Source organism: Branchiostoma belcheri, unplaced genomic scaffold, assembly GCF_001625305.1.
Source record: "Branchiostoma belcheri isolate BF01 breed outbred unplaced genomic scaffold, Haploidv18h27 scaffold61, whole genome shotgun sequence".
Classification (NCBI taxonomy): Eukaryota; Metazoa; Chordata; class Leptocardii; order Amphioxiformes; family Branchiostomatidae; genus Branchiostoma; species Branchiostoma belcheri.
In genome coordinates this window covers 1,049,207-1,075,420 of record NW_017804254.1, presented here as the reverse complement: position 1 = coordinate 1,075,420, position 26,214 = coordinate 1,049,207, and the positions used below count along the sequence as shown (strand labels likewise).

The 26,214-nt window shown below is 42.6% G+C and overlaps 4 protein-coding genes across 11 annotated transcripts in view; 2 read left to right on the top strand and 2 right to left on the bottom strand.

Annotated features, from left to right (window-relative positions):
- LOC109482872 (zinc finger CCCH domain-containing protein 11A-like) overlaps positions 1–4,771 on the top strand; it is a 10,332-nt gene extending 5,561 nt beyond the window's left edge. For 6 of the 7 annotated variants that reach the window (XM_019785733.1, XM_019785732.1, XM_019785731.1 and 3 more), the window contains exons 8-13: positions 173–1,216; positions 1,474–1,670; positions 1,943–2,129; positions 2,294–2,499; positions 2,766–2,854; positions 3,144–4,771. In XM_019785733.1, coding sequence (XP_019641292.1) covers positions 173–1,216; positions 1,474–1,670; positions 1,943–2,129; positions 2,294–2,499; positions 2,766–2,854; positions 3,144–3,408 — 1,988 coding nt within the window. In that variant the 3' untranslated portion in view covers positions 3,409–4,771. The remainder of the gene's footprint in view (positions 1–172; positions 1,217–1,473; positions 1,671–1,942; positions 2,130–2,293; positions 2,500–2,765; positions 2,855–3,143) is intronic. The other variant, XM_019785734.1, reaches the window with a different exon arrangement.
- Positions 4,772–6,659: 1,888 nt separating this feature from the next.
- LOC109482947 (40S ribosomal protein S16) lies at positions 6,660–9,209 on the bottom strand. 2 transcript variants are annotated; one of them, XM_019785846.1, is made up of 6 exons: positions 9,118–9,209; positions 8,973–9,021; positions 8,408–8,509; positions 8,012–8,108; positions 7,126–7,173; positions 6,660–6,847 (listed from the first exon to the last, which is right to left on the bottom strand). In XM_019785846.1, coding segments are annotated over exons 1-6 (444 nt in total). In that variant the 5' UTR covers positions 9,120–9,209; the 3' UTR covers positions 6,660–6,701. The 2 variants fall into 2 exon arrangements, with proteins under 2 accessions (XP_019641405.1, XP_019641407.1); XM_019785848.1 differs by having other exon boundaries at positions 9,130–9,198.
- A 958-nt stretch (positions 9,210–10,167) lies between these two features.
- LOC109482949 lies at positions 10,168–14,481 on the top strand. The gene is made up of 3 exons (XM_019785850.1): positions 10,168–10,408; positions 13,077–13,197; positions 13,594–14,481. The coding sequence occupies exons 1-3, from the start codon at positions 10,373–10,375 to the stop codon at positions 13,737–13,739; spliced, it is 303 nt and encodes a 100-aa protein (XP_019641409.1). The 5' UTR covers positions 10,168–10,372; the 3' UTR covers positions 13,740–14,481.
- Positions 14,482–15,048: 567 nt separating this feature from the next.
- LOC109482880 (embryonic protein UVS.2-like) lies at positions 15,049–24,540 on the bottom strand. Its single transcript, XM_019785757.1, has 15 exons — positions 24,076–24,540; positions 23,476–23,521; positions 22,960–23,037; positions 22,548–22,588; positions 21,838–21,925; positions 21,275–21,392; positions 20,741–20,916; positions 20,071–20,286; positions 19,555–19,698; positions 18,945–19,147; positions 18,074–18,230; positions 17,434–17,577; positions 16,760–16,894; positions 16,261–16,385; positions 15,049–15,553 (listed from the first exon to the last, which is right to left on the bottom strand). Exons 1-15 carry the CDS (start codon positions 24,136–24,138, stop codon positions 15,467–15,469), a joined length of 1,821 nt encoding a protein of 606 aa, XP_019641316.1. The 5' UTR covers positions 24,139–24,540; the 3' UTR covers positions 15,049–15,466.
- Positions 24,541–26,214: the final 1,674 nt, after the last annotated feature.

Genomic DNA, 26,214 nt, shown 5'->3' with positions numbered 1-26,214 from the left:
CCACCCCCCCTCCCCGTACCCTCCCCCTGCGAGCCGCTGCGCGGCTCGCTTCGAGCCACTTCGTGGCTCGCCTGCTACTTTTTCTTATCAGCCACCTACTCTAAATTTTTTTGAGAAGGCTGGGCCTTAGCACAATGCAAACTTCATGTTTCTCCTTACTTCTATATCACAGAAGACATGGGAACAAGTGATCCACAGCAGGAGAGCGGGGTTAAAATCAAAACTCTGCAGGAAATCAGAAGAGAAAGGATGCAGCAGCAGCAGCAGCCAAGCCAAGGGCTGAACACGTCCCAACTCTCACCCACCAGACAGGTCCAGGTGAAGAGTCTGGCAGAGATCAGGAGGGGGAAACTCCTGAGTAGACTCGGAAACAAGTCTCAACAACAAGAAGACCTGGACGAAGAAGTTACATCTCAAGAAGTGGGACAAGTTCAGGTTAAGTCGCTAGCAGACATCAGAAAAGCAAAGCTGATGAGTAGACTAGGTACGGCATACCAGAAAGGTGTCAAAGCTGAAGAACAAGACATTACGGGTCAACCTCAAGTGCAGATAAAAACCCTCGCAGACATCAAAAGAGAGAAACTAAAGAGGAGACTTGGGAATCTACCACATGAAAGTGATGAAGTCACAACGGAGGAAAATTTGGAAGCTCAATCACAAGTCAAGATAAAGACACTTGAAGAAATTAAGCGAGAAAAACTCCTCAACAGACTTGGTAAAGTTCCCAAGGAGGCTGAGAATGACAACAAAGAGTCTCAACAAGAGGGACCTGTCAGCATCAAGACTTTAGAAGAGATTAAAAGGGAAAAACTACTCCGTAGACTTGGTAATAAAGAGAGCATAGCATGGAAGGAGGAAGTCATGGGACCCACACAACAGCCAGGAAACATACAAGTCAAAACACTAGCTGACATCAGGAGAGAAAAGGCATTACATAATCTGGGAGGAGCCGGCCAGCCAGCTAGAGAAGATAATAATGGAGACAAGCTAGACTCTCCTTCAAAACTCCCTGTTTCCAAAACAGCCGAGCTTCAAGCTCCTGGTGGAGTCAAGAAGAACAAGGGAGTCAGACGAGTTGTTCTCGTGGATCCACAAACTGTAGTAGAAAAAGCCAAAGCCGATGCGGCCGAAAAGAAAAGCAACAACAACGTGGCCGTTAGGAAGGGAGTCAAGAGAGAGATGCAGCTGTATCGACCACCACGGGGCAAGGATACAGGTACACATAGGTGTCTGTTTGTGATGGTCTTAAAAATGGAGGCTTTTTATTGTTGTAAGATGTAATGTTAGATGTTTTCTTTTTAATATGCTTGCCTCAAACTAGGTACCTATTCTTGAGTCAGGACAATTTGTACTAATGTTTTGTTTTTACATGTAAGATTTCCCGTTTCCCTTTATACTTGAAGAATACAGAATGAATTCGAAATTCATTGTGTTATTGGCTACCGGATAAGTAAACATTACCTTTTACTGTAGGTCCAGTCGTGGCAGGAAAAGCTGAAACAAGCCCAACCCAGTTGTCAGCCAAGACCACAGCACAAATGCCCCAGGCTGCAAGCAGGGCTGTGGAGAAAGTTCAGGTCACCAGGAAGTCTCCAGAGAAAGTACAAGTCTCAAGGAAGTCACCAGAGAAAGTACAAGCATCAAGGAAGTCTCCAGAAAAGACTGCACCTGTAAGGACTTGGTTTAGTGTTTAGTGTCTATGGTACAGAAATGAAATGGAAGGAATAGAGGCATGAATGTACATGTTTATTGTTTGTTGTCTGCTGAAAAGGAAAGCAAGAACAACATAGCCGTTAGAAAGGGAGTAAAGAGAGAAATGCTTGTATGCTGATGAAATAGCCACTGCATTTATTAAACTCGTTTGAAAAAAATGTTGCATCTTACATGTGGTAAGAATTTTGTATTAGCTGTAGTTGAAGTCTGTATCACTATTTTTCTACAGAAGGTTTCTGAAGTCGCTCCCCAGCAGATCAAGATCAAGACGTTTGAGGAGATTATGCGGGAGAAGAAGCTGAGACAACAGCAGGGGAAGTCTGAGGAGCCAGAAGGCAAGGCCCCCGAGGTGTCGCCAAAACTGGCCAGAAAGTCTGCTGTGATTATGCAACCTCGGCCTGAACCAACCAAAGGAGGTAAAAACAGTAGACTACAGTTGTCTTTGGTATAGCTATTCCCTCATGTGTCAATACTGTAGATTGAAACATGGAACACTGACATCCGTGCTTGTTTTTTTTTATAGTAATGTACAGAATGCAGCATAGGAAATACTCTGTTTTGTTTTACATTTTATCCACAGAAGAACCATCCAAGAAGGTGAAGTTAGGCCTGACTCCAGTTGGAGCCCCCCCTCAGGAACCCTCCACAGCTAGGCGAGGGATAAAAAGACCACTGGGCAGTAGTGTTATACCTGTGGGCAGTACCAGTAGTGTTCCACCTATGGGCAGTAGTGTTCCACCTGCTGCCAGTGTTGCACCTGTGTCAGTGGGACAGGGAGTACCAAAGGTGAGATCATTTACTTACTTGTGTACTGAAGAAGATGTACTGATTTTAGTGTGTTTTCATGTGGCTTTCAGTAAAATTGATGAAATAGACTTCTGAATATTGACAGGTGAGTAGTGAGATATTTCAAACTGTAACATAGTGTACTTTTGTAATGACGCATGTGAATCAAATATACCTTCCATTCAAAGAGTGGCTTTTCTAAGCTGCAAGGCTACGAGAAACACTGCCTATGTTTCTAACATGTTTTGTTTGCTTTGCTGTTCCAGAAGCCATCTGTCAGTACTCCCAGTCCCTCTCCAGTCACTGTCCCTGTAGATGGACAAGTCATTGCTGCTAAGAAGCCAAAGCTGATCAGGTAAGGGATGCAAGATGGGGAAAATTTTTGTAATTCAAGCACTGTGATTACTAGAAAGAAAACAGCTACACATGTATTGCTCACTCTCACTCACTCACTATCCGGTTTATAATCTGTTGTTTCCTGTTTTCAGAGGGTTAGATGTATTGCTCAAATACTTCAAGGAAAAAATGCCATGACTTTATACTATAGGAATGGTTTGGAATGTCAAATCAGCTGTTGGTTGCCTGTCTCAAAAAAATCTTCATGCACTTAAGATTTGCATAAAAGTTGCTTTTTTCTTTTCCAGCACCACACCACTTACCATTCCTAAGAAGACACCACAGCCAGTAGTTCCAGAACCACAGAAAACTCCAAGCACCACAGATGAACTACCAACTAGTACACAACCAGATGAGACAACATTGGAACAGCCGCCTCTGGTCAGCAGACAGGACAGCATGGACTTTGATGACTTTGAGTTTGACCTTGAGGGAGAGGAGGCAGACCTGGCTGTGGGCGCTGAGGATGACGACAGCCTCATGGCTGAACTGGACGAGATGCTGAACAGCTGATCATCAGCTTAGGACTACCAACTAAGAAACTTGATTTTTTTATAAATCTTTATGTGGTGTATTACAAGTTGTAGACTTCAATGAAAAAGTAGACATTTAAGATGTGAATGTGTACATATTCTGCCATTTTGTGCCATGTATTGGCTTGCCAAGTCAGTTTTTGTCGGATCTGTCCCAAAGTCTGGTCAGCAACACAAAGATTTTTCAGTTCTAGTATACACTGTATGTCTTTCCACAATTGTTCAGCAGCTGAGCCATAATCGTATCAACACTTACAAGATAGATATACAACAAAACTGTCGGTAGATGCAGGTTTAGATGGAACATTTTGTGTGCTTCTCAAAGTCTTCGTAGAAGCACTGATCCAGAATAGATGGGAGTTTGAAGTCATTCAACTCAACACTTCCACGAGATGGGAAGACATTCCTTGACAACAGTTTGGGACAGCTCATGGCTGCTAGTAACACAACTTGATCTGTTCTGTTCTAGTTGTGCAAGTAGTTGTCATGTTAACTTGCCTTCAAATATGTTTAACCAAGCCATTGCAGAACACTTTGTTTGTTAATATGTCCTGATAGTCACTGTGCAAATAAGTGTTGCTTATTTCATATTTGCAACACACACTACATGAAGAGATTTGGTTACTTTTTAAATCCTACAAACTTGGGAGTTCCAGTTATTCATGAACATGTCATTTCAAAAGCCCCAAAGTATTTTGTTATACTGTGTGCCCATTTGTTAAGAAGACGTGTTGTGTTACACAAGGGGCTGATTCAAGTCTGAAACTTGCTGTTTTAATTCTTTCGCAATAATACGGAGAAATGATATATTGATTGATTGAACAATCGCTTACGTTGTTTTACAAATGGTGGCGGTCTGAGGGAATATGCTGCTTACAGAAACAGAGCTACCACTTGTCTCTGATGACATTGGTATCCATTAGATGCAATAGTTAACTTTGATATCCTAACCCCCTAACAGATACTTGTATCATAAGAAAAATCATGTATCTTGTAACTCAGTGTATAGAGAGTGAAACACATGTATATGTGTAATATTAGTAAGAGCTTGATATTTTTCTTACACATCTCATGAAAGAACGCAAGGGGAATGCTGATGTTCCCTTACTTTTTGAAGTATCCCTGTTGTGTTACTGAATGTACAAATGATTCAGATGTCATTCAAAGTACATTTGTAATCACTGCCACATTTTTCCGTGATATCCAGTGTTGATATTTCTTTTGGCTATATTGTACTTAGGTATGAGTTAACCATCTGTAGCATATATGTCTACAACACACTGTATAATATATTGTGTGCACTTGTGACTTAGATCTAATTGTCAATGACCAAATATTGAAGACAATTGTGGTGATATTGCTTTGGTAGGCTTTGATAGCCAATGTATCTGTTATGTTTTATGACTTTGTGAAGTTATTCTACATTACGTTGTTGTGAATCTATGAAGGTTGTAAGAGTGGTTCAGTAGGTTTGTAGACCAAGGTACATTAAGTAAACACAACGACAGTTTCAGTAAGACTTCACTGAAAATTATGGTGCCCGGCATCTTTTGTAGCTGAGGCATGTCAGCCATCTTGGAAGAAAAGGAGAGCATGAGGGTATCACAGACACTTCTGATGCTTATTGTTCATTCAAACTAAAAAAGCTGGCAAATCATTGTGTCAGAAAGGCCATCAAGCCATATTTACTATGATGTTGCAAGTCACGATTTCAAACAGCACAGATCCCACAAAGTTACCAATGGACAGCTTCAGACTAGGAAAAGAAATACCGGTGTCCTATTTCCAGACACTGATGTCACGACAGAAGTGATGTTCCTCATCTCAGTTGACAGTTTTGACAAGAAGTTACCTGTTCAGATTCTGTAATGTTTCCAAGGATATCCAAGAGGACTGCTGTAACAGTGTTTCTGAGTCAAGACTGCTTGAACTGACTGGAAGTTTTTTTTAGTTGCATGGAGGATTTGAATTTTATGCCATGATAATCCCAGGGCACAGATCCCAGTTCAGAGTCAAGCCACCACTTACAGGACTAGGCCAGGAATGGAATCCCAGGATTCCATAAGCATCCCAAGACAACTGGGGAACAATGCTTTACGGACATTGAAAACCATATGCTCACAAGTGCAATACTTACCTGTAAAGGATTTTGTCATGTCGTCCGGGAAAATGAGTGTTCTCACAACTGACAATATTTCTGAAGCCACGAGACGAACTCAATTTTGCTGTAGTGTCATGCAGCTGTAACATCCTTCATCATGGTTTTGAGGAAGTAGATGAGTTTACAACCTCTTCCCAACATGATTCAGCTGTGGAAGTTATCAAGACCTTGGCTATGAATGTTGACCAGGGACAGAACTGCTAAAGACAGACATATCTGAAGTTATCACAATGCAAATAGGTGGCTGTTTAGAGAATGGTACAGATGAGAAACACAAATGGTTGGCAAGACTGACCAAAATCCCCATCAAGAAAATGCTGTTACATGTACTTCAGAGTGATGGGTCTCACCTGACAACTATCTATGTATCTGTCATCTATGTTACCTCGTTTCATACAGTACAAGCTGGTCAGCCTCCCAGAAATGAGTGGGTTGCAAGATTAGAAAGTCCTTTTGACACAATGAAATAAGGAGAGCAAGTCAATCTCCTTTACATGGCAGCTTCCTATGTTAACGCATCCATCTAGCTGCATTATCTGTACCTTTGGTTAAAAACCTACTGAACCACTAAATGTAGTGCTGGGTAACATGCATATATCATGGTGCATTGTAGAGTTTATCATTGACTTGTATTTACATATCTTTTATTAATGTCTCGAAAGAAACGAAAATTCCATTAGTGGCAGTGTGAAAAGGTTTGTGCAGTATGAACTGTGTTTGTTCACCTTGTAAATATATACCTCTACTTAAATAAGATGGACTAATAAAGACTGCTACAGATGTCAAAACTCAATTGTTGGTTGTTCGTATAACTGATGTATGTGGTAGCTTTTGTAAGACTAGTGGTTTCCATGACTCAAGAAAATAACTATATATATATATCTAACATTAAATTAAAGGGGTCTTGTTCTCCAGATATGATGTACACATAGTACAGCTGAGTACCAGTCTAGTACTAAGTAGTAGACAGGTTCAGGTCTGGACCTAAACCTCATCAAGCCAAACTGGTACCCACCACTAGTTAGACTTTGAGCATCAAAAAGTACCACAAAGAAAATAAAGGACACGAGTTTGTAGGTATGAACAGGTGGATCTTTATTTCCAGATCATGTTTAACGGTACGACTTCTGGTAGCGTGCGCGGGCACCGGGACCACCAAACTTCTTGGGCTCTCTGCGGCGAGGATCGGCGACCAACAGCGTCCTGTCGTAGCTGATCAGGATGTCCTTGATCTCCTTCTTGGAGGCCTCATCGACAACTGGACAGAAAGACAACTTGTTAGTTCACAAGAGTACAAATATATAAACATGCACCATAGTGTGGTCTTACAGATACTGGTACAGCTGTAATGCAAAGCAACTAGTATCAACAACACAGGATAATGATGTAAATGTAAAACTGCTTAAAACCAACAATACACTGCTATTGTAAACAAGACGAAACATTAACAAGTATCAGTCAAGGTCAGTTAAAGCTACAATGGCATTGTGTATCATATGTAATCAAGTTCTTTCAGAACAAAAGAGGACCACTCACACTTCTGGTAGTAGGCAACAAGAGCCTTGGAGATGGACTGACGGATAGCTGGAAAATACAAAATATGAAGGATTGATGAAACTTCAAGCTGCAAGATTCTGTATGAACAACTATGTAAGAGGTGCTAGTGTCACGGAAATGAAAAGAAACCTACAGTGGACCTCACTTGAAGACAGAAGAAAGATGTCTAGACTATGCATGATGTACAAAATGACTAATAAACTGGTGGATGTCCCAACTACTAAGTACCTAATACCAGCTCAGAAGAGAACAAGAAATAGCCACGCATTCAAGTACCAGAGTTATCAACCAAGGATTGAGGTGTTCAAGAATTCATTCTTTCCTAGAACTATCGCAGAGTGGAACTCACTGTCACCAAGTACAGTAGGGGCACTGTCAATAGATAGCTTTAAACAATGTCTAGAGCTAGAAGTTCAAGGGTTAGGTGGAACAAGTCGATCGGTGTAATATAGCCAGCTGCCGCCGCGCCGCGTGCCTGCGAAGCTGGTGTGTTACGCCGAAAGGCGGTTATACCGGCTATACAGATACAGATACAGATACAGATACAGATTGCATATTCCTGCCCAAATGGGCTAAATGCACATGACCACTTGTAGTTTAGTTTAGAGGATGTAAAACATGAGTATAGAAGACTGAAATAGTACATAACGCTGAAATTAATACTACATGTTTTAGCTAGCCCTACTGGAGGATTATTTTCCGTCTGTCTACAGACTTTACTTAGCAAGGTCAATCAATTGAATATCTTTTAACACTAATAACAGGTTCATCACAGATACACAATATCTACAAAATATGGACTATATAGTATATTGCACATTAGTACAGACTCTTAAAACCGAGTGTAATCAGGTCTTGTCCTCACCATAGATCTGCGCTGCATGACCGCCACCCTTCACTCGCACACGGATGTCCACGCCGGCAAAGCGATCCTTACCCAGCAGTCTGATGGGCTCCTCCAGCTGGAAACATCACAGAAACACACGGTCAATCTCTGACGATACTGATACACAAAATTAATGCAGAGAGTGTAGTGAGTGAAGGGTAGACTACAGGGCTCAAAATTAAAGGTGGTTCAACGGCCACTGACCAGTAAAATATAGGCTGGGACAACTATAAAGACACTTTGGGACATTTTTGGGACAATATATGAAAAATAATCCACATTAGAATGTCATCGTCAGCCTTCTTTTTTTTATCAGGCACACGTCCTGGCTTATGGATCTGGAAAACTGTGAGAGTGTAACCTTATTGCTCTTACCTTGTACTTGAGCATGGCAGGTTCCCACAGCTGCAGGGGGTGCCCGTTGATCTTCAACAGACCATTGCCACGCTTGCAGTGAGCTACAGCAGTGGCGGTTTTCTGTGTTCAAAAATTACCTCGGTTAGGCTTGGCATCTGTGCAAGTATATCATAGGGTGAGTAATAGTATATACTAAGTAACCCTGTGTTCTCTGTAGTAGTTTAGTGTTCCTGTTCCCTATTAAAACACAAGAGGTCAAAACTATATTTCAGAAACGTCCCAAGAACTTCATAATTTATGCGGTTTCAGGCCTTTGGTTCCTTTGCTTTGGTTAGTAAACGTTGAACATCATGTGTTGACATCATGTACTTTTTGACAAGATTATAGATTTCAACATAATTTATAAGTAGACTACAGATGCCGTTCCTATTGTACTCCAAAATGCAACAAATAATCCACTACAACATGTTTTAGAGACATAAATGGACTGTGAAGGCACAAAACGTGTAAACGCTATATCCATGTGTATAATATTTGCCCCCCTCCCCACACAGTCTAGCGGTAACACATGTCCAAACTTTACCTTCCGTCCGAAGACTTGTACCGACTGTGAGGGCCCTTTAGCTGGCATCCTGTAAAAGCACAGACATTCTACATTAGTATCATGTGTAATCTTTCTGCACAAAAATTTTTATTCGATGAAATAAGGGTACATATTGCCGTCATACATTTGGACCAACCTCCTTTCGTACGGCGACTATGGGGAAAAGACCGATACGGGGTTTCCTGGTTTGAAATGTGGGGCGAACTCTCGCGCAATCTCGTCATACCCTAGTCTCGCGAGACTAAGAGGGTTTGAGAGTTAGCGGATCCGGGGCAGCCGAAACTCCCTCGCTCTGCTCTGGCAAACTTCTTCTCAAGTTGGACTTATCGACGACGGACCTCTGCCTGATAGGACAAAGGAATTAAATGGAATAACTATTCCTTCGTCTAGTGTTTGAGGTCTATACGCTATCACATAGATATCCAGTGCCACCACTGCTGGTATCATGATGCAATACGAAAAGTAGCAAATGTGTGTATAAAAGGGAGGGAACTTAAGTTACCTAGACAAAATTTAAGTTATGGGCATACATGGAAATTTCTGGGAAAAAGTCTATCATCTAATCAACTTTCTGTTACTTTCAGTTGCGCCAAATCTAAAGAAGATATAGTATGTATGTCATATCTTTATTTGATTTGATAACTGTAAGGACCGTTGTCAAGGGAATGGGCCGCAGTGACAATCAATATGAAAAGGACGGATGAAACAGCCCCATGGGATGAAACGATTGCTTTTGATTAAAAGATAACTTTAGGCCTTGTCCTATTTTCTAGTCGTGGATCAAAAGCTCAGTCCTCTTGTCATATTTCGCGTCCGATCAAAAGCCAATGAGGGCTCTGGGGCTCAGGTTCATCTGCTGAGTTCCGCTTACATTCTAATAGCTTTCGGGATTATTGGTACTGTTCATTGAAACCCTTGGAGGGCCCGGGGTGAGTGGGCGTCCTACGTTTTTCATAGCAAAGCGCCTCATCATTATCAGTACAAATCATTTTTTTACATAGCGACTGAGTCATAATGTAACACTAATCCGGGAATGTCAGCGTCATCTATGGCACCATCCCTCAGTTCAGGGACATAGATGGTGTCAAAAGCCTGCCCCTTGACAAATGTGAACAGCTTGGAGTTGTGAAGTATACAAACATGTCAAGTGCGTGCCCCGGGAGCGCCCATGCATGCCGCTTGTTTGGGCAGACGGATTCTGTCCGACCTTGGCTCAGGAAGCAAACTTTGGCGCGCCCGAATTCCGCACAGTCTGATGTGACGTAGGGGCTCAGGCCCTTATCTTATTAAAACCTTGACGCGTCCGGACACTGTCGACAGCCAGGGAGTCATTTGAGAGACTGTGGAACAGAGCAGAACTGCAAAAACAACCGGGAAAGATGTCAGACGGCGGGAACCTTTCACCAGAGCAAAAGGTCGGTCTCTTTACTTCTCTCTCTCTCTCTCTTGAAGTCTTTTTGCAAGCATACTCAAAGGAATGCCAACAAAGTTTATACTGTTAGTGCCTTAGAGAGGCCGCTAGGAATTACATAGGAACGGAGCGAGGGCAAAACCTGTGATACATTGAAGTGTTTTCAATGTCGTTTGCTAGAATAGAACAGCCATGTAACAGCGCTCAAGAAGAAAACTGTGAGCTAGAAACTATAAGAAGGCAAATTTGCACAGATGTGTTGTTTTTTTGTCTGGGACATTTTCAGTCACCATCTTGTTGCCTTCAGGCACAGCGGCAGCTGCAGCGCTGCCTAGTCTACACAAATATGGTCATTAGAGATCAGAAACATTTAGGGAGGGACTCAGATTCATTTCGCCAGGGATCCCCAGCTAACGTGTTACATATAACGTTAGTTCTCTATACTCGATTTTTCTCAAGTTGTAAGGTATTTTGGATACGCTCTACTGGCAATGCGGCATTTCTATCCACTAAGGGTGGTCTTCTAGTTGCTGATACAGGATATCCCTGACATTTACATGACTGTTGAACATTGCAGAACTGTGTATTGTTAATAATGGAGAGCAAAACTCAAGGAAAAGAAGAAATATGTCAAATCATTACGAAGGATGTTAAGAATTACGACAGACTCAAAATTTAAACCTGAAGACAGATTTAAAACTTGCCATCATTTCAACTCTTTTGTTCAAAGTTAGGAGTATACGGTTTCGTCTAACCAAAACAGAGCTAACCCAGTTCTCACGCACGCCTTTTAGTCTTGGTCCATGGCAGGGTCACGTTTCCTCCATCATCACAAAAGGTACACAGTCGTAAAGAATGTGTTAACACCGCGGAGATTTACCCAGCGGATAAAGCTGGTCGATATACGGTTGACTTGAGAGAGGGAGAATGTCAAATGAATTACCCCCTTCTTCTTGCCTCTACCGGGTTTCAGAGGTGACTGGAAAGGGTAAAGATTGGCCAAAGACAGATAACATGTAAGGGGAGTAGTTGGTCCACTAATTAAAGGAGCACAAATCTGTCTATTTGGCCAATTTCTGCTCTTGGTAGAGGGTACTAGTACCTTCGATCCTCCCTGCATTTTAGACTCGTCGAACTCTATTATTATTTGTATTTTATCCTAGTCACAGAAACAAAATTAACTTAATATCGTATTGTATAACAAGTCAGCACAGAGAGCTTGTAAATATTGATGATTCCTCGGCACATACGCGTCATTGGCTCCTAAACTAGAACCAGTTAAGTTTTGTATGATGTTCCTTGTTGGCAAAACTCACACACATGTACCCCCTCTCGCATAATTACATGCGACATTACAGAAAATCCGTCATGTATCAATTTCAACACTACATATCTAGTCCGGTAGGTTACATCATAGTACATTTATAAACGCATTGAAATCGTTGTGTTGATGTATATATATACTCTGCTGTCCTTTAATTTATGACCGCATCTTCCTTGGCTTGATCATTACACTGATAAGGTCACTACTGTGTTACCTAATGAACTTTGAGCCAAATAAACCACACTCCAAATCTGTCTGACTAGGCTATATAAAGCCTAACGTGGTAGGGACATGCCGGAAATGTATTGAACTTCTAACCCTCATCTAAATTTCTTTCCACCCCACGCCTGATATCTGTTATGTTTGGAACTCCTCGCCCTAAATTCTAATTTTAGTGAACCGCGCAAAAACCTTGTATTTATACCCTTTATCCGGCCATGGATCTGTTTTTATCCCTTTCTTTATTTTCGCTCGTCCCAGTTAAGAAATAGTTGACCAGTTGCCAGACATGTACATGTATTAGCTTCCTGCAGCTGGGAACTAGAGCGGGTAGCGAGACAAGAAGAATGCATTGGTTTGGCATGACGTCTAGTATCCGTCATCTTGTGCGTAGCCTTGCTTGGCTAGTCTCCACCAGACTAACTACGTTGGCTGAAAATAGTAAAATTTTGCCAGATGGGGGAAAATTGTAATCTCCAAGCAGATCCTAGGGTGGCAAAAGACAGTATCAACTTGGCCAGGCAGTATACATTAGCCAGAGAGTGTCCAATGCGTCACCCAAATGGATACAGCCTGGCTAAGTTGATACTGTCTTTTGCCACCCTTGGGTCTGCTTGGAGATTAGGGGGTTTGGCATCTAGGGTATCATTTGTCCTGGGTAACTGTTACCCTGATCGCGGGCTCATAGCCTTTACCTCGTAGACTCATAGACTTCAGAGGCGGCTGGAAGGGTAGAAATTGGCCAAATAGACAGAAAACATGCCAGGGGAGTTAAAAGGAGTACAGTAGTTTGGAACTCGCCTGTACTCCTTACGTAGCGAGCTAACTCCCCTGGAATGTTATCTGTCTGTAACTCTGTTTGACCAATTTCTTTTCTTTCCATTCGACTCTGAACACTGATCATGATATAGGCCAGCAGACTGATTCTATTGGCCAATTCTATGAGTATTCTGTCCAGATCTACTATCTATGATCCCTAAGAAGCCCTGTGGAGGCTATTGCTTATCAAGCAGGTGTGATACTGACAATGTGGCATAGACTCTGGTCTAAAATCTAGGCTATAGTATCAAGAATTGTTAAAATTTTCAAGTGAGAGTGTTTGTATAACTTTTTAATCCCGCCACACCAGGCCATCAAGGACCAGTTCCCTGTACAGGAAGGTGAGGTACAGGAGGCGAAGTCAGGACTACAGTCGGGCAGCGGCCGGGCAGGCAAGTCCAAAACATGGCGGATGTTGGAGGAGATGGGAGGTAAGCACAGGTACCAAGCAGATCCTACGGTGGCAAGACAGAAGCCATTGGCCAGAGGATTGTCCTTTAGTCTCCGGTGCCTTAAGTGGCTAGCAGGCACTCCTCTGGCCAATATGTTTTCTTGCCACCGTAGGATCTGCTTGGAGATTGTCGACACCTGTCAATGTTGTTCTCAGTAGATTTATTATGCAGGTATTAAAAGATGGCGGGTTAGAAGTCAATTTTTAAGTTCACAACACAGCAACGTTCTGCGAAATCATTTCTTTGATTTATTTGCTCGATGCTTATTGTAACATATTGCATGTGCTTGAGTATCATCTCATTTTCAGACAATAATCGCCCCTAACGTCGAAGGTGCCTAAATTTGACTCAAAGTCGTGTTTATCTTGATTTTAGGTGATGCACCTTCCGTGTTTAACAAAGACAAAGCCACAGGAGAGGAGAGCGTGTGGAACAAGGGTCAGCCCAAAGCCAACAGGTACAACACCGTGCCCATGCCGGGGGGAGGGGAGCCAACCTCGGTCTTCGGCAAACGGAAGTGACGTCATTACGCCGGAATTCTGCAACTGTCATCAATATCATAAAATGTTAAGTGACAAGAAAGGAAGAAATAGAAAATAAACTTCTGCTGGATGGAATAAGTGCTGTCTGGAGTAACGAACATTAAAGCAGTATTCAAGCATATCCTGGGGTAAGAATGGTATTGGGGGATCTGTAATGAAACGGTGAGGCTTTTAACATCCAAAATTTGAATCTCAGCCAGTCTGCATTTTTCGGCATCCTAAAAAGGACGTAACGACACAGTGTCTGTAAGGGTCTGATTTCTAAGTGTCTGAGTGGGCGTTTCCGCCGAAACTGGTTCCAGGGTATACTCAACACAAGTGACAACAGTCTGTGTCTACCTACTATCTTTGATCCTCCTACATGCATGCCACAGTCAGCTATTTGTGCAGTTTAGGACAGTCACTGAGACCGACAAGTGATTCAGATGTACCAAGGTTTTGTGCAAGTTTTGACAAATAATGAGTGACCATTTAGGCTAGGGAATCCTGAAATTCGGTATATGTACCATGACTATAGCTCACATCGCTCTGAAATTTCCAAAAGCAGAATGAAGTAGAGTTAAAATATATATCTTCAGAATAGATTGGATTATGATTATATACATGCATATTGTTACATATTCGAGTTTCCATTTGTTTGCGTGCTTTGATTTGAACTGGTGAACATATTCATTCCAACACTTAAATACATGGTTAAATAAAACATCTCAACTGTACGTCATCCGATGTATGATTTATCATTTTTTGGACTAGTAAAATTCACGATCTTCTAGCCGTGGATGGGGGAAAGTTTTGATTTGAATGATTATTCTATAGCCTCTCCCAGGCTTCATGATCAGTTGCCCAAGGGTAACTGTTAGCCTGACCGCGGGCCAATAGCTTCTACCAGGCTTCAGAGGTGAATGGAAAGAGCATAAATAGACAAATAACATGCCAGGGGAGTCTGTACAGTTATGTATACAGTTTACTGCTCCTTGGCATGTTATCTAACTATTTTGCCAATTTCTAATTTTTCCAGCCGCTTCTGAAATCTGGTACAGAGTATTATTATTAGACTGCTTAGCACTGTTTATAAACATCAAAAGCGGTTATGATAGCATTTTGTTGTCACAGTAGGAGTGAATATCCTGTCAACAAAAGCCAGAGAAAACTGTATGAGGTTCAGAGTTTGTCAAAAGAAAAAGTGTTGTTTCTGGATATTATCCCATAACAGGACAAAGTCTTAACGACTTTCTCAGATCTGAAGAGACAGCATACAACAATAAATGAGACACAGTAATAAAGACACTTCTTTCTCAAATGCTTGTATTTTATTGACCTTTAAGGTCAGCGTCGATAACTTAAAATAGTGCAACAAACGTGCTTCTAAAACAAAAAATAAATACTTTATATATTAACTTTTTCGGAAATGCCAAATGTTGATAACAAGAACGTTAAAGAGAGACCTTCAAACTTCCTTGTAAATACGTACTGAGATGGTCCTGCCATCGCGATCGGGTATAATTCAGCCACCTTGCGGTGTATTGTCGTCCTGCACAGGTCAGGCCTGTAATTTTCTTGTAATTAAAAGGATTCACCAGAACGTACACGTTATTGTGCAATATAAGTTACGTGAATATATATTAAGGTGTTTTTTTCTAAATCTACAAGTGCAAAGTGCAATGTGGGGGTGAGGGGCGTATTAGTCGCTGCTTGGATGGTCCATTTTACTGGCAGGGGTGGCTGATCAGCTTGATGTCGTCGATGGCGATGTCTCCCCGCCAATCACCGCCTCGGACGGCCTCGAACATGAGCTACATGACGAGAAAGAAGAGGCCACTTTTAGATAATGTTGAGCAATGGGTACATGGTGGGGCAGATACTAGCTTGCCTATTCCGCTAGTACTTGTAACTTATTAAGTTGTAAGAACGGTACAAACAAGAAGTGCAAACAAGAAATACTTTTTAAAAAGTTGGCCGGGGGGAGGGGGGTAAGATGGGAATAGCTGGTTGGGTGGCGTTAGTGTGATGACGATGGGTGACTAAAAAAATTGGTCACCTTGGTGACATGGAACGGACTAATAAGACTGGACATAGATGCACAATAGTGATGTACAACGAGCTTTTTCTAACGGAGAAGAGATATGTTGTAATAGTTTATGTTATGTGTGGCAAAGAACTGGGTCACTCCTTGTTTCATTCAGTTTTTCCCTCATGTCATCTGCTTGATTTTCATTCATATGCAAGCACCCAAGCACCCAACGCAATACTAGTACCCAAAGTCGGGGTCCTTTTGACCCCCGGCAAAATTGACGTCATCTAGTTCATGTCGACAATGACACAATTCCCAATAGGGTAAAATCGTCCGGATCGAACCGAATTGATTTGCGTCGATCCAGCCTCGAGCCAGATCGTAGCCGGATCAAAGCAAATCGATCGGCTCGATCTGGACAATTTTACTCTAGTGGGAATGGGGCCAATGAGAGTGTAATTACCAGTTAGAGTGCAATGTTGTACCCACCTGGAAGTTGCTTGTGGGTTTGATCTCGACGCGTGCGCGGAGCCACTGGTTGCCTTGGTTACCGGACATGCTCCAGGTAGGTTCCTCCTGCCTCACTCCGGTGAAGAGGTAGACATTCAGGTCGCCTGTAGGGGGAGGAAAGGCGTGTTTTAATAGTACATTTGACGTGGACATGAGATATGTCATAGACGGTATGGATAGCATTACGTATATGTAACAGCCCTCATTCGATTGCTGTTTCAGAGTGGACATCAAACCAGGGCTTTGTAATGGTACCAAGTGACTAAAAAGTAAATTCTCCCCAAAATACAGAAAACTGGAATTGTATGTACGAGTATTAGCCTGTGTTACACTATCTCTCGATTGCAGCAGGGTCTGGCTAGTGGAAGGGCCTGCATGCTAAAAGCGTCCTTCAAACAACACACGCGTACGGCACCATGGATGGATTGTTGTCAAGTGTAATGATTGGTACGAAGACAATGAAAGAGACTGTACGTACCGACCATACTCCCGTACATGTGGTAGTAGAAGTCCAGGCAGTACCCGGCGGAGCTGGGCGGGTAGATCTGGGACCGGAGGATGGCGTTGTGCCCGACGTCCTGGGGACTGGAGGCCTCGATAAACAGGTAGTGTCCTGTAGTGGGGAAAAAGTCGATAAGAATGTCAGCGAAGGAAACACCCATCTTCCTCAAATGTGGTAAATCTCAACAAATCAATCTTTCAACAAACAAAATGTTTGCCATCACTAAGACTTTCTTAAGCCTATATTGCTGGACAAGGATGGGGGGAGGGAATGCTTCACTGAAAGATTCACATTCAATGAAACAGATACTATGTATTACGACTACCAGACGGATACATGTAGGTAATCAACTTTCGTTAGTTGTACCATTAAAACTGGTGTCAGCGGTGGGATATACATGATCTTTGTTCTATGTGGCTCTGGGTAATCTAAATGTTTGTTAGTTTGGGGTCACATGTGCAAAAGGAAAGATTTTATGGTCAGAACAGTCACTAATACATTTAGATAAGGTGAAATAAAAGCTAAGGCGGTATTTCAACGCTACAAGTTAGACTACATTCGTATGTGTTGTTAAAATGGGCACATGCATATGCTTTATCTTCTCTACAAGTGGTGTTTCAAATTGCATTTCTTGTTCTATCATCACTTACCCGTTCCGCTGGTGTGGTCAGCAGTCGGGCCAGTCTGTCCGGACGGAGTGGACCCTGTGTGACGTATCCAGTCGAAGTTGTCCGAATTGTCCTGGAAGAAGGTGCACATGTCGGTGTCGAAGTCACAGTCCGTCAGTAGTGGAACTGGAAGATAAAAGGAATACATGCATTTATATACATCGACATAAGAAATTGATATGAGTACTGTGTTGGCGTTTGTTCCTGGAGTTGCTTTCTGTTCTAAGAATACCAGTAATCAACAAGTCAGAAGACGTGAACATTACATTAACCTCCATCATCTATACCAGCGAGTAGATGTATAAAACACTGGAAAGAAACGCTAAAAAGACTCTCGATCTCTAAAAAATGTAGTATTCATGTACCCTGTATCTCATTACGACCCACTCCTTCTCATACAAGAAATCGAAGGTTTCAGACGGGAAGTATACAATCCTCTGCTTCCTGAATTCCCCCATGCAAACCCCCTGCCCCCCTTACAGGTTCTGAGACCTCTGAACTCCTGTCATTTTGCCTCTCAGCCTACTCTGTCCGGACAAATAGATGCAGAAACCCACAGCTCAGCAACCCAAAATAATACATCCGCATACGGAAGTAACTAGTTCATGAAAATAGGTCTTACCACTGGAGTACTCCATGATGAATCCCCTTTGGTTGTAGGAGCTGTCGGTAGAGAAGGTGATGAACATCCGGTCTCCCGATGACGTAAATTCCGGTGGGTTTTCCTCTCCGCAGAAGGTACCGAGCAGAGGTGCCTTGTCGTTCGCGCCATCGTACACCTACAGAAACAGCCACGTTCGTCAGGAACTGTACGTGTGCACGGACACATAACTAACGACAAGCAGTAATATCAGTATGCAGACTGAATAAAAGTTCAAACGGGAAGTCTGCCGCTTCAAATGTCTTACTGAGGGACGACTGCGTGTGCGAGATGTCGGTTAGCTTGAGGAATGAATCCCCTCTACTATATAGACGAACACTAATATCATCATCTCTATCTGGAGCACATTAACTTTTGTCTGCCAAGCTTTTAATGACCGTTTCTATCTATTTTTGTTTGTGCCTTTGTTTATTATCATGAAAGGAAATGCTCTAATCGGTCTGCTGGCCACTTTTAATTGAGGTCTCGGGGAAGAGGTCAGGGCCAGGCAAAATACAAGAACATACGGGTTGAAGTCTTTACAAATCCATATAAATCCGTTGACATATATCTTTACACATACATGATATTTCAACAACACATATTGAGACATTAAGAAACAAGTTTGAACTGCAATTGCCAACACAAGAATTTGGACTTACCAAAACTTTCGACTGTGCAACTCCAGCCTTTGTCAAGGAATGACTGGAGTTGTACAGTCGAAATTTTGTGAAAGTCCAATTTCTTGTGTTGGCAATTGCAGTTCAAACTTGTTTCATAATGACTTCTACCAACACAGATGAACTTCCAAGATAGCATATTGAGACAGTTTCTGACTATCATAGATTCGTACCTTCAGAGCGTCATAAGCACAGTTGGCGCCGCCAGCCTCCACGGAGAACTCCTTGAAGCTGAGGGTGATGGGGTCAGATCCGGTGGCGTTGATGAGCCACTGGCAGTTCAGGAAGTCGTGGTAGTTCTGAGGGTGCATGGGGGACTTGATCTCCCCGCTGGGGCCGCCGAGAAAGCTGCTGCCACAGTCAGGGTGAACACCAGCTAGGACCGGGGGAAAACTAACAGTCAAAATCTGCCAAGGGCCAATGGCGACAACTTTAAGTAGAACTACGTAATCAGATATTATAAGATGATGCTTAAAAATTATATGTCATTTACTCATGCATCAATTTTTCTTCACCACTGAGGATGAATGAACACGAGTGCGGCAAATGTACTCCTTAACGGAACAACTCCTCAGGCATGTTATCTGTCTATTTGTCCAATTTCTACTCTTTCCAGCTGCTTCCCGAAGCCAGGTAGAGGCTAGGAATACGTACTACAATTCACGGATCATTTGCATCAATTTGAATAACTGAAAAATGAAAGTTACGGAGGATCCATTTAATCGCAAGGTCTTCATACAAGACTAACGCCAGATGAAGGAACATTAGATTAGCGGAACTCACCCATACAAGGCCAGGGGCAGGTCTGTGTCTCGGTGGTATGTCCGCTACAGCCGGCAGGGTCGGAACAGAAGCGCCGCCTGGTCTTGGTGCAGGTATCGTCACATGGACTCCAGGCCGACCAGTCACTCCAGCCGACAGGCATGTCTGCAGAACGAAAATATGGAATTCAAAACATGGACAAAATCTCATAAGTAGTGTCAGAGATGGACGTATCACTGGTTGTGGGTTTTGCAATGATATACATGCATGCATGTCTATACATGATACAAGCCGGCATGATACAAGGATGGTGGATCCCAATGAAGTTATTAAGTCAAAGTCAATGGAGATTGAACCTCCCTCGCGCAAAACCTTGATGTAGAAGCTTGCCGGCTATCGACAAATACGTATACTATCAAACACCTCCCTAAATTGCATTAGTTGTATCTAACAATGTCTATTCTTTTCTAGTATGTATGTCCCATTTATCAAACTCCCAATACAGATGACACAGAGTAATACGAAGCCCAGACTTACGGCAGCTGTAGAGCTGGTTGATCTTTTGCAGGTCCAGGGTACTGAAGCCGTTCCGCTGGCCCATCACCTCCTCCGTGGGTGTGCGGGCCACGATGGTGGGCAGCCCGCTCTTGCTGAAGGACGTGGCGCTGTAGTGCATGACGGAGCCGTAGTCGTAGGTCGCGCCCAGCGTGTCCACCTCGGTCTGCGAGTACTTGTTGAAGTTGTGTGCCTTCCCTGTAACGATGGTTGAAATGTAGGATTATTGGACTATAGTGGTGTTAATCTCTAAACTTAGGGTTTGCAGACGTAGGGTTTGCAGACGTAGCCATGATAGCCTGGTATCCGGTCTGTCGTGGATTGGGCGGACTCTCTACGGGGCTGCAGGAGCTATACGCCGCCCGGCTCAACTAGGCACTCTGCAGGAGTTTCACGCGGTTGAGCGGCAAAAAAAACTCCTCCTGGGCGCCTAGTTGAGTCAGGCGGCAGAGAACTGCCACAGTCCCGAAGAGAGCCCACCCAATCCACGATAGACCGGATACCAGACTAGAGCCATGACTGGCGGTGTATCTTTCCGAAAAAGGACGACAGCATTTCAGTATGTGACCAAAAAGGACGTGCATGTTCAGCACATATGAGAATCCAATAAAAAAAGCCTGCAAATGGAGGCTGACAACTTCTGTGTTCTTACCTTCCTGGATGTTCTCCCACTGGATGACGACCCAGTCGTCCCTGTCACTGCGGGACTGTTCGTGCCAGAAGCCGACGGCGTGCATGAGCTCGTGCATCATGATGCCCTTGTGGATACAGCCGTTCCCGAACGACACCTCCTGTTCTCCGCCAGCCACCCCCACGCCAGACCAGCAACTGTGTGGAAAAAGAGACTTATTGTTAAAACACCTCACATACACGGCGCTCCTCTGAAACGAATGAAAGCAAAACTCGCGAAAACACTTCCATCTCTCTCGTACACCAGCGCTGGCCGTAATGTATGAAAATGGAAAACAAAAAGCTCTTATGGCTGTGCAGATACAATTTGGGACAAGACCCCCACTGTACAACCAATGTTTTCTTCAATACTCTTTGATCATGATTCAACCGTTACAGAGAGCACCCCCCCCCACACACACACCCGACCGTATCTTGCCCCTCCGGTGCTGTTGTTATTTTTTATCTAAGTAATCTTCCAAATAGAAAGGAACGGAGGAAGCCACGTCCCGCCTACCCTGTAAGCTTCTTGATGTGGATGTAGTCAGGTTCGTTGGTCCTCGGCACGAACCGTATGCAGGTCTGCAGGTGGTACTCCTCTATGGCCTGGTCGATCACGGCCAGCTCTGAGCTACCTACACACGGCAGGGCGGGAATACCAGGTCGTCAAAGTCTGCCGGGTTCTTATTCGAAATATGCATGTAGTTTACAAACTAGAAATGTAACATTTGCAAAGCAAATTCCTAATGTTTATCTTCACATGGTCTAAGGAAACAAACTACTGATGTGTTTATATTCATGAGTCAAGCACATATCATTTACATATATTGACCAGTCCCTCAAACTCTGCTACAAAAATGTAACCCAACACCAAAGGGTGCTTGCTACAGCACCAGTTACCATGGTGACAGATGTCTGGTCCAAGTCATTGACCTTATTTGTTTGAAGAAGAAGAAGAAACTGATCTAAACAGTATGTTTCCCTCTGAGAAGGTTAACATAACTATGGACCTTTTTGCTAAAGTACATGATCCTGCGTTTACAAACCATGAATGTACATGTGTTGGAGGAATGTACTTACTGAAGTCGGTGGTTTGGATGACGAAGGGGATGTTTCGGGAGGTCCAGACTTTAGTCACGTCCCTGATGGCGTTCCTGGCCATGGTGTTCTGGGGAGGGCGAGGAAAGGAAGAAGTTCTTCATTTGAACAGCCGTACAAACATGAACATACAAATAAACTATACATAAATACGACAGTTTATATATATTTTAGCGAATGTATACATATTTTTAAAAGAAGAGTTTCTGAAATGATAATCAGGCTTCATGAGACCGTGTATAATACTGTTATTGGTGTTGTACAGTCTTTTGACAAAGGAATCATAATAATTTCCTGCGTCTGGTATCGACTGTGTCAGTGGTGAGGTGAACAAACATTGAGCTTGAACTACAGCATCTTGGAAACAGAGTTCCATAGCTGGACGCCAATCAACGAGTAACAGTAAGACATGAACCGAGTCTTTTTCACAGGCTCAGGCTAGTCGTCAGTGTGGATAATTTGTCATCATCGTCATGTCGGGCTGTGGAGTATCAATTGATATATTTCTCCTTAATTTATGTCGTGTGACACCTGAGGGGGTGTACACTCCCAAGGCAAATGTCAGCCCCCTCGACACACATACCGGTTACATCAGTCGGCACGCACACACACGCAAACACATACATACATACATAAATACATTCATAAATACATACATACACGCTCAAGTACATGTGATCGTCTCTACTCACCACAGACACTCCGGGGATATCACCCTCAAACAGGTTCAGCTCTGCAATACGGAAAAGAACAAAACATCAATCAATCAATCAATCAATCAATCAATCAATCAATCAATCAATCAATCAATCAATCAGTCAATCAATCGGTCAGTCAGTCAATCAATCAGTCAGTCAGTCAATCAATCAATCAATCAATCAATCAATCAATCAATCAATCAATCAACCGATCAGTCAGTCTATCAATCAATCAATCAGTACTGGTGACCCCCAGCTCCTGAAGTGTACGGAAGACCTGGTCGGGTCTGGTTCCGATGTCAAGATACCCGCAAAAGTAACGCATTACTGTAAAATATCTTCATAGCAAAAACGGAAACAAAACGAGAAGACTTGACATGTAAAACTCGGATATCAAGGTTCTTACCGTTGTTTGCGTCCAGAATCTGGTCCATGATGTCCTTCTCTGCCTGCTGTTTCGTCCGCAGGGGCTTCTGTTTCGGCACTGCGGTCAAAAACCACCCTGATTATTTTGCACTATGCGAAATGACGAAATGTCGATACTGCACTACACCATGACAAGAACCACAATTATCTTGTATTACTACATGAACAAATATTGATATTGCACTACAATCCAGTCTGCCGCAGATGGTATGAAATATATTCTGTACATGTGTTGCTGTTGTATTTAAAGAGGACATGCAAAAAGAACGTCTGCTATTGAGGCAAGCCCGGACTAGCTGCATGCTATCTTACATTTGTGGATACAAAATTCGAATAACAAATCATGTCCGATGAATAAATATCACAGTCTGGCTACGCAAAAATATGAATCGCCTGTGCACATGTACGGTCCGACTGTTTGTATCCACAACAAACTAGTACTCTACAACAGGAAACGGTGCCGTGTCACTGACGCGACTACGAGTACGTTACTTACATTTCTTTTCCAGTAACAGTATTGCATCTTCCTCTGCTTTGTTCAACTGTTAAAGAAAGGAGAAAACGTAACTGTAAGAAAGAATTGTCTACAATACTTTCCCCATATATTGATTTATTGCAAATTCCTGCCAGAAGGCTAATTGCAGGTATCGAGGACAAAAGAACTTTGAAACAGGGTACAAAATAACTACAAAATCTGCGTAGTAAAATGTAATTGCCTGAAACTATGTCTGAAACAAAGTTTGAACGGTTTGACATAGATCCCATTCCCACTAGGGTAAAATTGTCAGGATCGAGCCAAATTAATTCGCTTTGGTCCGGCTTCGAGTCGGCTTCAAGCTGGATCGAAGCCGGATCAAAACCAATCAATTCGGCTTGATCCGGACAATTTTACCCTAGTGGGAATGGGGCCATAGATTCAGATTAATACAGATTCAGATTCGGCCCAGTCTCACACAGACCATTCTAGGGCGACAGAGAATTACTGTTCGTCGGTCACAATATCTCTCTTTTTTTTGGAAGGTACGACACACCAGGGAACAAAAATGAAGAAGGAATAGGTCTAAGATTGGTTGAAAAGTTGTAAAAGCGCACTCACGGGCACAGGGCCGGCCAGGCAGGCTGCGATCAGCAGGGAGAAGGCGAAGAAGGACCGGTACATCTCGTGCTCGGCTCTGCTCGTGTGCGTTCGTCAAACCTCGGTCGTCTGCAACTTAGCATAGCTCAGACCGGGTCAGCATTTATACATCTTCTGTTTACTTTCCACAGGATATCTCCGACGTGAGAATTACAGAAACGCTCTCCACCCCCGTTTCTACACATTCTTTAATTAAACCGCTTCCCTAAGGTTTTCAATGTTATCTTGGCTGTATAATTCACATTATGACCCAGCCCCGATAACAGACGCGCCTATGAGGTGGTGCACAAACGCCACAGGAATGACGTGTCCGTTATAAAGACATAATCAGCCGATTAGCTCATATTCAGGCCAAAGGTAAATCAAACAATAACCCCACCTAGAAGTTTTAATAACATTTTATAACCAGCAATTCTAATTTTGGCCGTTTTTTACGACCTTATTTTTAAAAATCGTGCAAATAGTGCGCCTAGTTTACGAGCAGGGAAGGGCGCACAGTGTTTACAGTCAGTGCGTACTGTTGGGTTTGTTGATAGCATTGTTATGAGCGCTGTGAAGTGAATTGTTTACAGATTTGTGAGGCTGCGGGTCGGTAAACTCATTTATCTCATGACGTCATGTCCCAGTGACGTCAGAGCACGACGCCATGTCTAGCTTCCACAGACCTCTCGAGAAACACCTACAAAAGTTTACAAATAAGACGTAAACAAACACTCAAAGAACAACAAACAGGAACCGGTAATGTGCTGTATTTCCTGTGTCTTAGCGACTATTTGTGTTTTTATTATTATTCCTTTGTTTTGTAGGTCATTCAGACGAATTCTTAGTGTGTTGTTCACGCTTTTCCTGACGCAGGTATTGGCGTGGTATGTTTGAAAATATTATCCCACCAGTTTCACATCCTGAGACATACTCAAGAACCAAATGACCGAAGTCCAACGGACAGGTGGATACGAGAATCATACGATTTCAGAAGTCGCCATCATGGTTTTTGAGCTCCAAAAGACCATCATAATCTGTGTTCACCAAGAATACATATTGATACAAACTTAAAGGTTTTCTAAATCGAATGTTTTGAAAAGGTTGAATGAGAAACAACTTGTATATTCTTCGTCGTCGTCAACAACATCGTCACCGCATGTTGATTAACTTGATTTTGACTTTGTAAAGTCTAACAAAGTAGTACATTAGCTCAAAAGTTCAAAGACTACTGGTACTTGACCAACGGTCAGTCTTTCCACATACTTTAGACGGGTGTTAATGATCCAAAGTCCATCAGCGTATTTTTACTATGGTACTGGTGTATACACCTGCGAAAGATAAAAGTTAGGCTACAGTCGAGGAAGGGCAAAGAAGAAGCTACATTGGCAATTGCAATAGGCACTGCAATTCAACATAAGGTAACAGGTAACATAAGGTAACGTATATACTGTGTCTACTTGAATCAAGATGCATTATGCATCTGTGTTTTCTTTAAAACCGTCTCCCTGTTGGCTAACACCGTAACGTATAGAAAATTTGTAGCCAAATATTAAAGTGTTAGCTACTGGTACTCCAGCGTGCTAAAGGTTAATACTATACGTAGTTGAGTGTCCACACCCTATAATAGCAGCACTAACACTATCACAGTTGCAATTGTAACCAATTTGTACTTAATTGCCATCTTTGGATCTTTTAAGATTTAGCTGATGAGTATCCTTAAAACAAAGGGGGCAAGCCAGGGCAACACAAAACACCCACAAATGTTACATAGACTCCCAAGTTATAAAGACATAATGGAACACCTGTCCATATCGTCAAAGTTCTTGTTAAACTTACATCGCTTAGTCAAGAGACACGTTAGGATCCAAAATAGTTTATAATAAGTACATGTAATACTATGGATTGTTTGTATATTTGAATCGATTACATTCAGAACAATTATGACAAGCTTACAGGATGGATTTAAACTCGCTTCGCTCACCCAGTGGTTTATTCGATGATTAGAGGACTTACGACACCTTATAAACCGAATAAAAACGGGTCATTAACCTTTCACTAGTTCTAACTATAGCTATAATCTCTTGGTAATTGGACACCTGTCCTGTACCTACGGATTGT